The sequence below is a fragment of the Lepisma saccharinum genome, chromosome 21 (assembly GCF_977018435.1).
Source record: "Lepisma saccharinum chromosome 21, izLepSacc3.1, whole genome shotgun sequence".
In the NCBI taxonomy this organism is placed as follows: Eukaryota; Metazoa; Arthropoda; class Insecta; order Zygentoma; family Lepismatidae; genus Lepisma; species Lepisma saccharinum.
In genome coordinates this window covers 27,221,318-27,234,514 of record NC_139249.1, presented here as the reverse complement: position 1 = coordinate 27,234,514, position 13,197 = coordinate 27,221,318, and the positions used below count along the sequence as shown (strand labels likewise).

General features: G+C 38.1%; 1 protein-coding gene across 1 annotated transcript in view; it reads right to left on the bottom strand.

Moving 5' to 3' along the window:
- The window catches only part of LOC146004116 (uncharacterized), a 99,234-nt gene extending 90,656 nt beyond the window's left edge, over nucleotides 1-8,578 (bottom strand). Inside the window, exons 1-2 of the mRNA XM_083142780.1 lie at nucleotides 8,393-8,578; nucleotides 5,438-5,569 (exon numbers count right to left, since the gene is read on the bottom strand). Of these exons, the coding sequence (XP_082998906.1) occupies nucleotides 5,438-5,569; nucleotides 8,393-8,578 (318 nt within the window). The remainder of the gene's footprint in view (nucleotides 1-5,437; nucleotides 5,570-8,392) is intronic.
- Nucleotides 8,579-13,197: the final 4,619 nt, after the last annotated feature.

The following is a 13,197-nucleotide window of genomic DNA, read 5'->3' as shown; positions in this document are numbered from 1 at the left end:
GTAAAGAATATCCTTGCCCAGACCGGGACTAGATCCCGGGAACTTCTGTGGCAAGATCAAATGTCGATTACTTCAGAATCTTGGCCATCTAGTCGGCTACACGCACACACACATACACAAAAATGCAATACAATTTATTAATCTTGAAGGACGTACGTTGTGTTCGTTTACTTAAATACAATCATCTGCTTCAACACCACCTACCCCCTCCCCCCTCTTCAGGCATGTGTTTCGAGAAAAAGAAGCTTGGCGACTCTTTTGAACGACTCATTTGAACGACTCTTCTCAGTGAGCGAGCGCTCATGAGTCGACTCGCACAAATGAACGGCTTGAACCCATCACTAATATGAAGTAACACATGTGTAAAATTTTAGCTTAATTCATACAGCACGTTTGTCAACATTATCTGTATTTGTCACTGTCAAGATGCATGTTTAGTGTAAGAAGGGCTTAACTATCAAACTTAGCATTTTCTTTTTATTCCTGTTCCCAAAACCTTCCCAATATGAAACTTACACCTAACAGAAATTTCATTTAACTGTATAACACACTTTCTTCCCCCAAAATTACACACCTTTTTTTTTAATTTTCAAGGTAAACTTCCACATCAAGTAACCTTCAAATGAAAATTTCATGTAAAACTATGATCCCTTAGCATCAAAACAAGCCCAAGATGAAGGTTATACCATACTTAGAAGAAAAGTTATGAATTGTTTTTGTTGACCTTGTAAGCATAAATTTTACATTATTTATAATGTTGGCAACCTTACTGTATTAATACTGTGTATCAGTGAGGGCTAAAATTTTACATACGTAAGTTCTCAAACTCTACCATCCTAAAATCTGAGATCGTCATGATGGGAACTGTGACGATTTGGCATGGAATGACTCCTCTACAAGATATAAATATTCGTGCTATGCTATCCTATCAATAGTATATAATTGTATACAAAGCATGAAACAGATACAGTAATATAATAAATACATATATCCAGCTGCATTATGTACTGCAGTGAATAAAAACATGTCCAACATTTTTTCCAGGGTAAAATATCAGATAACTTTTATCTCATAAAATTGTATTCACTTACTCAGAAAAAGTAACATGTTAAAGTTGCTGTTACTTTGCTTCCTAAAGCTTACTTGGTCATACAATTAAAGATAGTCAACTGTTTCCACAATCATACCTGTATTCCAGTTTAACTTTACATGTAGAAAAAAATGCCTATTTGTGCATAAAAAGCCTTTATTTATGGAGGTTTTCTTGTTTGCTGGAGGGATTGTAGGGAGACAGCTTTTAAGGCTCGACTGGACCTTTGGCAACCGTAAGGGCGAATTTTTTTGAAATTTTCTTCTTACGTAATCGCAAAACTTTTGAGAATATCTAGATATCAGCGAAAGCAAACTACACGAAAATTCATGTCAATGCTCTAGAAGGAATTTGAGTGTATGCAATTTTTCATATTTTGGAATATCACAGCCTTATGGCCTGAGGTGGAAGGAAGAAGGGAAAGCTGCACGGGGACTTTTCGTCCCAAGGTTTTTTTTCCTTGAGGTCAATCTATAGCAGGTGGTTTCCTGGCACCTGATTTTCAGAGCTGGCGCCTAGCTCTGAAGACGATTTTTTGAGCACTGTATATGACACTCCCAAGTGTGCTGCCCAACATTGGTTGTCAACATGGGACTTTATGCCTCACACCACAAGACCACCTTCACACCCATGCAAGATCATGCTCTGTATGGTGGACTAGTCGCCAAGTGGTGCACTATGAGTTGCTACCAACGGGCCAAACCATCACTGGGGACCTCTACTCGCAGCAGTTGCAATGTGCGCAACAGGCACTGAAGCATAAGGAGCCAGCATTGGTTAATCGCAAGTGTGTACTGCTTCTTCACGATAATGCCAAGCTGCATGTGATGTGAGTGACCAGGGATACCAAAAAGTGACTTGGCTGGGAGACACTGTGCCATCCACGGTACTTCCCAGACCTTGAGCCAGCAGATTATCACCTCTTCCATTCCCTGGACCACCACCTTTGTGAGAAATCCTTCGCAAATGAGGCAGACTTGCGGCCAGCACTCACGGACTTCTTTCCGTCCAAGACCCCCGAGATTTATCGCCAGGGCACTGCACAGCTGGAGGCATGTTGACAAAAGGTGCTGGATGCCGATGGGGATTACTTTGAAGACTAACAGTATGTGACATTCTTTGCATACCTTTTTGTTTCTGATGATAAAAAACGGCAAGAACTTTTTTGGTTACCTTGTATATTATATAATTTCTCTCTTTTGACTGAATCATATGCTTTTTTGAAATCAATGAATAGCTGATGGACACTTCGATCTGTTACATTTAAATCCACATTGACAAACACCTATAATTTCATTAGCATATGGGGTTAGTTTTGTTAAAAGAATGTTAGATAATATTTTATATGTTGTTGAGAGAAGAGAAATTTCAAGGTAATTATTGCAGTTCATTTTATCACCTTTTTCAAACACAGGAAGAATTATGGATTCTTTCTAGTGTTGAGGGATTTCTTCTTTATTCCATATTAAACAAATTAATTTATGAATTTGACATATTAATGAATTTCCACCATATTTAATTAACTCAGCTGGTATTAAATCTATGCCAGGTGCTTTATTATTCTTTAGCCTTTTAATAGCATCTTTAACTTCAGTCAAGTTAGGTTCTGGAACTAAAGGTTCTGCTGTGTGTACTTCATTTACTTCTGATTTATCTCCTACATGAACATTTAACAGGTCATTAAGTAGTTCTTCCATCGATCCAAAAAATCACAGTCTTTATCTTTTATCAAGTTTACTTTAGGTTGCCACCCCTTTCTAAATTCATTTACACCTTTATATAAATCTCTGATATTTTTGTTTTTGCTATTTGTTTCAATTTCTTTAATTTTGCTTTTCAAGTAATCTCTTTTTTTATTTCTAAACGTGCGGTTAACTTCTCGCTTTGTTCTATTATAATTGGTTACATTTGTATCATGAGTGTTATTTAACCACCTAAGTCTAGCCTGATTTCTTATTTCTATTAGATTATGACATTCGTTTGTGCTCCCAATTCTTAGTTACATCTGTTTCATTTATATTTTCATCATCATTTAAATCCTGCAAAATATCAAATCTATTTGACAGTTTAAATTGGTAATCTTTCTTAAGGTTACTGCTAAGGAGTTATTTGGTACCAGTTCATACCTCTCACTCGTTACTTTCGTCATTTTTAACATTTGTACTTACCTGTTGTGCATTGCGAAAGATTCTCCAAGGTGGCACTTTGCTTTTTTCATGAAAATAACTTTCATTTTTATTAAAAGTTTAGTATCTGCGAAACGTCTGAAATTCGTTTTTCTTCTTTCACATTAGTACTTACGTATTCTGCATTGCTACGGATTCTTGAAGGTGCCATTTAGTTTCTTTCACGCAAATAATCTCAATTTTCGACATATCGACTAATTCTTGTTTGTTCGTTTTTGCTTGTGTTACACACAATATGGCTGAGAAATATTTGAATAGCGTTGTCGATGATCAGTGGTTATGCAGTGTTCCAACCTTCTTCATCGAAAAATACCTACTTTCGTGTTATCGATTTTGTACTCTTTTCCAGGTTCGAAAACCCCACGAACCATGCACGGATAGCCTCACGAACCATGCCTGGCAAGTTTAGGTTAGGCAAACAGTTAAAATTGTCATCTTCAAAATTGTCATGTTTTGGGAAAACAACAGCGTGGTTGGAAACACTGACTGGGGGTTACATCATCGAACGCAAGCAACATTTGGTTCACGTAGTAGAAGGACATGAAGGGAACAGTTTTCGTGCATCAGACACACATTAATCTTGAAAAACACATAATTTACCGGCAAAATAAATTAAGTGAGAGGAAAAAACACTTCCTAGACCCTTGTAAAGTATACAGAAACTTATTTCGGTAAGTACTTTCTCCTGTAAAATTGAAGAAATATGTTTCACAAGGGTACCAATTTACTATTCACCAGACAGATTTCTTCATTTTTACAGAAGAAACCACTTATGGCAATAAGTTCCTGTAGCATTGTCTAACATCTGGAAGGTATTTTCTGTGATGTGAGAATGTATCATAGCGGAAATTCATGTTTTTTTTTTTTTTAATTAATTCTCCGACTGACAATAAGCTTTGGCACGTACACCTTTGTACATCATCACGCGCCGTGCTTCTGTGTTGTTGATGTTCATTGGGATGCAGTGTTTCAACCTTCTGTGTTTCCAACCAAAAATAGAAACATGACGTGTTGTGGATGCATGGTAAAATTCATACCGGGAGCCCGACAAACCATTGACTGATAGCCCAAAAAAACATTCATGGATAGCCCCACGAACCATTCACGGATAGTCCCACAAACCATTCACGGAAAGTCCCACAAACCATTCACGGAAAGTCCCACAAAATACGAAGCCCACAAACCATTTCCAGCAAGGTTAGGTTAAGCAAGCATAGTTAAAATTTTGTTCTTAAAACAATGTGAAGCCCCACAAATCATTCACAGATAGCCCCACGAAATGCAAAGCCCCACAAAACATTCACGGATAACAACACGTAAAACAATGCGAAAAAATTCTAAAAAAAAAATTACATTACATCAGCTTTGTTCAGGGGTATTTCTTGGGTTCCGAAGGTTGAAACACTGCATAACAAATGAAAATCGATAAAGCACAAGCACGACGCGCGATTATCTAGGAAGGTGTACGTGCCATACTGTGTGATACGCAAGCAAGACAACACATATAAAAAAGTACTCGTAATGTGAAAAATTGACATTACTTTAATGAAAAAAACGTGAATACACCTTAAAGAATGTTTCGCGAAGCAGATAGTTAAGTACAAATTTCAAAAATTGACGAAACGAAGAAGTTACAGGTGTCCAGGAAATAGTAAATTTTTACTATTTTGTGCAGTGGAATTTTTTCATGTAAATGGTGTATACATGAACGAAGTGATTATCTTCAACAGGTGGTGAAATTAGCTTTTGAGCTATTTTCACCAGATTTTAAACTGCACATCTGCATGGCCAGGACTGCTACACGTAGCTCAAAACCTAATTAAATCACCACCTGTTGAAGATAATCACTCCCTTCATGTATACACCATTTACATGAAAAATTCCACTGTACAAAATCAGCCCACTGAAATATCAGGAACATAACGTACACAAACATGCGTTCCTCAAATGAATGAAATGGGTACCTGTACTTGCTTTCACTGGTTTCAGTAACCTGAAGAGAATATGGTCCTTTGCACAAAATGAGTAACCACCATTCCAAATTATGTTATATGCGTGTCTATATCCACGAGTTTTCCAATAAATACCATAATAAAATATTGCCCACGAAAGGAATCTACTTTCAGGTACAAACATGCGTAAAACACAATATTCTACCTACCCTTGCAGGCCATGGAGGATATCCTCTGACCTTCGCAAACACTCTGTCACCCTTCTTATATTTTTTGGACATTTTGATGACCTCTGCTGAGCTACAATTTACGAAAATATTTTCGGCACTGTTGCTGTAACGCTATGCTGTCACTTTCTTTAGTTCAACTAGATAATACACCACCCGTGCACAGACAGAACATCACTTCCAGTCTTCCGTCCCGACTTACGAATACCTCGTACAACGCGTGCAATAAATGTTCTTATTTAAATATTAATGCTGCGCTAAAATATTAAAATTAAGTACACTATAACATTGAGGTTTTTAACAGATTCGCGCAATTTTTGATGGCGCTCAAACACGATGGCGTTTGAGAAGCACGTGACTTATCCAAGGACTAACGTTTTGGTAGAATAATTTAGCAACATGGCAGAAAAGGGGGAAAATGGCTGACTAATACCATAGAGGAATATATATTTCGGTGTCTTGCTTTATCAAAAAGGAAGTAAGCCAAACGTGTGAATGCAAATTACTAAAATAAAATGAATAATGTGTAAAAAATTAGTATTCTTGTTCAGCTTGAAAAGAAATGCCAATCTACCTCATTGGCTAATCAGTGACGGTGTCGGGGGAAAGTGATAGCGGGGGGGGGGGGGCGAGAAAATATTCAGGGGCAGTCACATTGCAACGCCTGAAAAGATATATATAAAGTAGTAAAGTATCTGTGTCTGTACATATATATGTAAATATATATATATATATATATATATATATATATATATATATATATATATATATTTGTGTGTGTGTAAAATTCATGTATGGTGTTTTGTGTTTGTCCTTTATGCAGAGTGGACGTTTACTGCCTAATTCTTTTTCTTGATTACGAGTTAATCTCCATATGATTCGTTTTAATAATGGTATTAATTCTTCTTTTATGTAGGAGAACTGCCGTCAGTTGCGTTGTTTCTAGTGGCCTATTTCGGTGTTGGGAGACAGGTAGAAAACGGTCTAAAATAGTATCCCCATTTATAATTTCATAATTCGTCGTCTTTCTTGAGACGAAAATAGTGATACAAATATTGAAGTTATAACATAAGTAACAAAAATCAATTGTTTCCTAGAGTTTAATTTTCTTGCAAAATAAACATGAGGTTGGAAGAAAATAACTTTCTTAAGTAGGCTATTAGAAACAACGAAAGTCACTTAGTGAAGTGCGATTCTCTTGCAGGGGAATTATGTTATATGTGCTTTGGAGAAAACATTGACCATCTTCGGTACGTCCAAGACTTGACATTACTCCTTCTCAATAACAAAGACAGCCAAATGAGATCCAGCATCTTGTTTCAAACACGAAAAGTTTTTTTTTTTTCACACGCTCCATTAGAAACTGTGATTGTTACAACTAGAGTGTGAACTTCGTGAAATGCCAATTTACCCTTTCCTAGGATATCGAAAAATCAATTAAGTGGACTACTTTCGTTCCATCGTCGTAACGCTTAAGAGTTTTGGGCAAAATCTGCATTTTACCTTTCAAGGGAATTATATCACAGAAAAATCTGAAAAAGGTTACAGTTAGGAGAAGTTATTTGATTTTCATACATCAAAGAGCGAACCAGGACCTAATGATTGAAGAGCGGCAAATCGTAAAAAGCGTTCTTTTACCTACCCGCGATACAAATATCAGACAACTGACGTCTGTTCCTTTTTCACAATGTCTTTTGTTTCAACTGTCATCAATGCGAATACTTCGCATCTTCCACTTCCTGGCTTATTTTGCTGAGAATAAGTATGGACATTACGCAGACTTATTTATTTTTGAACCGTATTGTGAGTTTAATTTGCATTTTAATGTTCAAGTTCAATACAATTCTGAATAATATCGCTTCATTTTGAAATTAACTTCAAGAAATTCCCTGTTAAGGCTTGCCTCAGACTAATCATCATCTCGAAGAGCAAGCCTCTGAATAGTAAGATACCGCGATGCATCCACGACAACTGACATGGGGTATCGGTTTTCTTGAACCACCTTTCAATGTCTTTCCCTAATTAGCATTGCCAGCCACTGACGATCTAGTATTAGAATAACTTGCCCATACCACAGATGATGTTTTGTAGGTCTCTGAATGTCCATGATGTTTTAAGATCATCCACATTTAACGCTTTTTTTTTTAGTTCTTAAAACTGGTTAAAACTTAGGTTAATCGCAACCATTACAGAACATAAACGAGTTCTATTCACCTATGCCTAAGACGGCTCTGGAATCTTGAATATACTAAAACAATTTTTTTTGTTAGTTAAGTTGGTATTATAAACAGGAAAAGTGAATTAATGCAGAATACACAACTTAGAAAAGTTGAAAATCACCATACTCGTAGAAAGTAACTCTCTTATTATTCAATAGTTTATTATGGTCAGTTGGGGGGACGCGAAGGGGCGAAATGTATGACTGAGGACGCCCTCCCCTGCCCCCCTGGCGTCGTCACTGGGGCAAGAAACTTCTTCATAGCAACGGGTGTGCGAGGTGGGCGACCGGCCGGGGCCTAGCTTCACATGGGGTTTATACGAAAAATATAATAAATAGAAGTGAGAATAAATATGGTAAACGCTAATTTTTGTGGGCAATAAAATTAAAGCAATCTGTTTTTATCTGGTATAATTTGAATGAATACGTCAAATCATTGGCGTAACATACAGGCAAGCGGGCCCTAAGCCTAAGGGGGCCTGAAAAAAGTAAAAAAATATTGTCTTATTTCTTATGTGAAACATTTACGCCAAAAAAGAAAAAAATACGATAACTTTCTTGGACATTTTTACAAAATGGTTTGTTTTGCTTCCTTTATTTTAATTCGCTTGTTGTGTTACTTTTGGCTCATTTGCGAAGAAAGGGATCAGTGATGATATGTACTTGAAATTACTTCCACTCCCGGCTGGGATCGATCCTTGGACCTCTAGAAAACTGACCTCCTGCGCTAACCACCGCGCCACGAGATCATTCACTTCAGGTATCTCTTTCCCAGAAGCTTTAATTTCACAGCAGACTGGAAAGTGTTCGTAAATGAACATGGAGACGAGCTTGGGCTTCACAACTGGCGTAGGGATGGCCAGATCCAGACTCGGTTGGTTTCGGATCCAGATCCGTTTGGCCATCTCACATGAGCGCTTCTTTGGAAAGTAAGAATGTGTTTATAACATATTGTTACCTGCTAATACATACATATATGAATGGCTTATTGCAGAAAGGGACCTGAGTCACATTTTTGAGGAATCGGAGTTAATGGTATTTTTTATTTTCCTAGTTACAGACACATCTTTTAGTGCAGAAAGGACGTCAGTCACACGAGGCTATAGCCAAGAAAATGCACAGTGAAAAGTGTACTTTAATGCAGAAAGGTACCTGAGTCACTGACTCGGGTCCTTTTCTGCAATAAACTTAGGCGTATTTATACGTTGTACGAACTGTGTACGCTAATCTGTAATACAGCTCGGGCGGTAAAAATACTGTGAAACTTATTGACACAAGTAGCATTATTGATTTCGCAACGTGGTGGCCTCATGTCTACAAAAAAAAATGTGGCATCTGTGAAAACTACCATGTGTTCCTACAAGAATAGGCAGTATTTTCAGATTTCCAAGTATCATTACTTTGAATACTGTTTTGAACATAAGGGTACTGTCAAGGTTTCCGAAGTCATCAAAGGTATGACGTCTCACACCTTCTATCTGTCCAAAGGTGCAAGAATTGTAATTCCTACGCCACGTACGTTCCCAGTTGCATTGTACATTATCGTACATTATTGTACTTCAAACACCGACAATAAAGTCCAGAAAGTGCAGTACACTGTCATTCATTGATGAATCTATAATTTATATATAACCTAACCTAACCTAGCGTATGAGGCAACGAGAAACGGGCGTTTGCAGGATATTTCTCGTCTTATTTATCAAAGTTTCCACTTTTATTGCAGAAAGGTACCCGAGTCATAACCTTTTCATCTCCACTGTCTCTAGCAGCATACTGCAGAGGGGCGCATTGAGGGTTTCAAAATTAACTTTTCTTTATGCTGAATAATTGAGCCAACAACGGCACATTTCTTTCTTACACTATCAATATTATACAATTTTTCTTGTTTTTCTCAGAATTGTGCAAAAGTGACTCAGGTCCCTTTCTGCAATAAGCCATTCATATATATAGTGTGTGTGTGTGTGTGTGTGCGCGTGCGCGATTTGTAATTAATACACTTACGAGGGAGTTATCTAAGTGTCCCCCTCCGATTTCCATGAAACTTGGCAGGTGTATAGAGGGGCCCAAAGGTAGAAATACGTGTTTTTTGGTTTCGGCTAAAAAACGGTTTTAGGGGGCAACGCCCCTCAAATGTCAAGATGAGAACAAATTGAAGTGGGAATTGACCCCCGTGTCCCACTCCGGTTTCCATGAAACTTGGCAGGTGTATAGAGGGGCCCAAAGGAAGAAGTACGTGTTTTTGTGTTTCGGCTAAAAAACGGTTTTAGGGAACACCCCCCCCTCACATCTCAAGATGAGGAGAAATTGAAATGTGGATCTGACCTCGAAACCACGTAAATATGGCATAGGAAGAAACGGGGGGCATAGGACCCCTATATACACCTGCCAAATTTCATGGAAATCGGAGGGGGACACAGGGGTCAGATCCCCACGTCAATTTGGTCTCATCTTGACATTTGAGGCGGGTTTTGCCGCCTAAAACAGTTTTCTAGCCGAATGAAAAAAACACGTATTTCTTCCTTTGGACCCCTCTATACACCTGGCAAGTTTCATGGAAATCGGGGGGGGGTACACAGGGGTCAAATGTCCACTTCAATTTGTCCTCATTTTGACATTTGAGGGGGGTTGTCCCCTAAAACAGTTTTTTAGCCGAAACAAAAAAACACTTATTTCTTCCTTTGGGCCCCTTTATACACCTCACAAGTTTCATGGAAATCGGGGGGGACACGGGGGTCAGATCCCCACTTCAATTTGTCCTCATCTAGACATTTGAGTGAGGGTTTTGCCCTCTAGAACAGTTTTTTTAGCCGAAACAAAAAAAAAAACAAGTATTTCTTCCTTTGGGCCCCTCTATACACCTGCCAAGTTTCATGGAAATCGGAGGGGGCACTTAGATAACCTCCCTTGTTAGTCTTACACTTTGTAATTATATAACACTGCATATATTATAATGTTTTATTTTAGTAAATCTAGAGCAATTGTATAATTTTTGTATAACAATCCTATCTTGTTAAATGTGTTAAAGGTTTCATCCTGGAATGGAATGTCTCACATTTATGTGTTTTTCCATTTCCAATACATTCGAATGAATACATATTCGTTTCAATGGCATTTACAAAATCCCCTCTGACATTTTATGTTAAACAAGTAAGATTATTTTTGTGCACGAGTGTGGTAGCCGATGCGTAGCAAACAGTGGCGTGCCGAAGGGAGGTTGGTGGGGGTTATAACCCCCCTTTTGTTCCAGTATTCCTAAAAAAAGAACATCAAAGGTAGGAGAAGATAGCAAAATGAGAGCTGACTACCAGAAAAAGTGTACGTAACCCCTCCCTTTCGAAAATCCTGGGCATGCCACTGGTAGCAAAGTATTTTAGGAACACTTGAAAAAAAATCTTGTAGGACTAAGTAATGAAAAATTTCTTTGTAATCGAAGATCATAATACCTATTAAGGTGTTTTAATATTAAAATGGGATTGAGATACGAAACTCTCGGATCCGGATCCGCATTTTGGATCCGGATCTTTTGGACCCGTATCCGGATCCGTTTGGCCATCCCTAAACTGGTGCTGTAAAGTGTACGTAAATCTACGTAAAGAACATGGAGACGAGCTTTGGCTTCACAACTGGTGCTGTAGAAGCGAAATCAAATTATCTAACACCTGGTCCATGATACAGAGTTCCAACCATAATGAACTAACCTGCTATTTCACAATGTCGAAACTTTATTTGAGAACTGCGGAATGAACAGTGTGGGTACCCAATCACTGACTGTTTACAGTAAACAGCTTACTATGCACTTCCAACTAAGATTCAGTGATGCTAGCAGACGGCGGCAATATCGTGAAGTCAAATATCTTTGCAGCATCTTCTTGTAACTCGATAACTCTTGCATCATCGAGAGGCAGCGGTTCAATGTGGAGTTAGATGGTTAAAATGAGTATTTTAATATTACGCACTTAATTTGAAGAAAGTATAGTCTTAATCATTTCTTCTTTCCTACCCGATTCAAGGACATTTGTGCTTCCCGAAGAAGCTATTCGGGACACCAGGACAAATTATATCATTCCGGGATTGTTCCGGAAAATCCGTGACGTATAGCAGACCTAATAATTAACAGGCTATCAAAATCCAATCTATCAACCAGGTCATCCAACATTTTGACACACTGTTCCAATGAATGAGGGATAGCCATTTCACATTTTTGGAATAAGTTGTTGCAATTTTGCAATGTGTTCAGAGAAACGTGAGATCAATTCTACTACAAAATGGTCCAAAAGTGTACAACGAAGGTTTACCTTGTAATAATCAATTGTGTTCTCAGCTGGTGCATTAGGCCTCCCCGATGGCGTAGTGGTAGCGTTGTCGCCTTGTAATCAAGGGTTCGATACCCGGTGGAGGTACTTTGTGGTTTGGATCCCACTTTAAGCTGTAGGTCCAGTCTGAATTAGCCATACTGTGGACAAAAGTGGACTTGTAACACAAAATCAATCAATCAGCTGGTGCATTATTCCTTGAGATTTGACGACTGGCTGTTCTAGGTCTCTTATTTCTTCATCATAGTGTCTAAGTAAGTAGTAAGTAGTTTCTCTGCATTGGAATAAATTTCATTAAAGATCTCAGAACTCTCTTATTATTATTATTATTATTTTTAATATATCTGTTAGAATATTGACATGTTCACAGTACTTGAACAGTTCATTTTGACGTGCGAAACATAATCTTGCACTGCATGAAAACAATTTTGTTAGAACAAGTGGGGATATTTCAACTGTGTTGATACTTTTCTGTCCATCTTATGTCAAATAACTTGAGAATGTTACAGTATTTCCCTAATTTTCTTGCACTGCCTATTTAAAAACCAAATTCCTTTAAGACGACTCGAGGAGAAAAAATATAACTAATTTGACAGTCCCAATGCAGTTTCTTATCACAGAAATTCCGGAACTATCAGGAAATTGCAGACATTTGGCCTGCAGTACCATCTGGTGCGTGGAATTACATAATTTTCTTGTCATCCGTATCCCGTCCTATGCGTCTCTAATTTTTAGAAGATTAAAATAAGTGCGAAGAAATTTTTATGAATAAGCTGATATAACAGGTAATCTGGTAATTTTACTGGACCAGGGGGGGGGGAGGTTTTGACCCGTTGAACCCCCCCCTTAAATACGCCCATGTCCATGATACAGAGTTCCAACGATCGGATACCCGCAGGACGAAAACATTTTTTTAAGGACTTGCAGTCATCCTAAAGCCGTCCAACTCTATTATTACCACATGATGACTACTGTGATCCTCAAGTAGCAAGGGAAAACAACTTTAAAATAAAATATAGCGTAGCGCAGTGGTTAGCGCACGTGCTACATATTCCAGAGCTCCAAGGTTCGAAGCGACGATAACTTTTTCAAGAACCTTCGATCATCATCAAAATTCGACTGGTTCAATCAGCAGACTACTGTGATCGACAAGTCCTCGGAGAACACAGCCAATCTCTATCATAAATACGGCGGCAATCTAGAAATCGAAA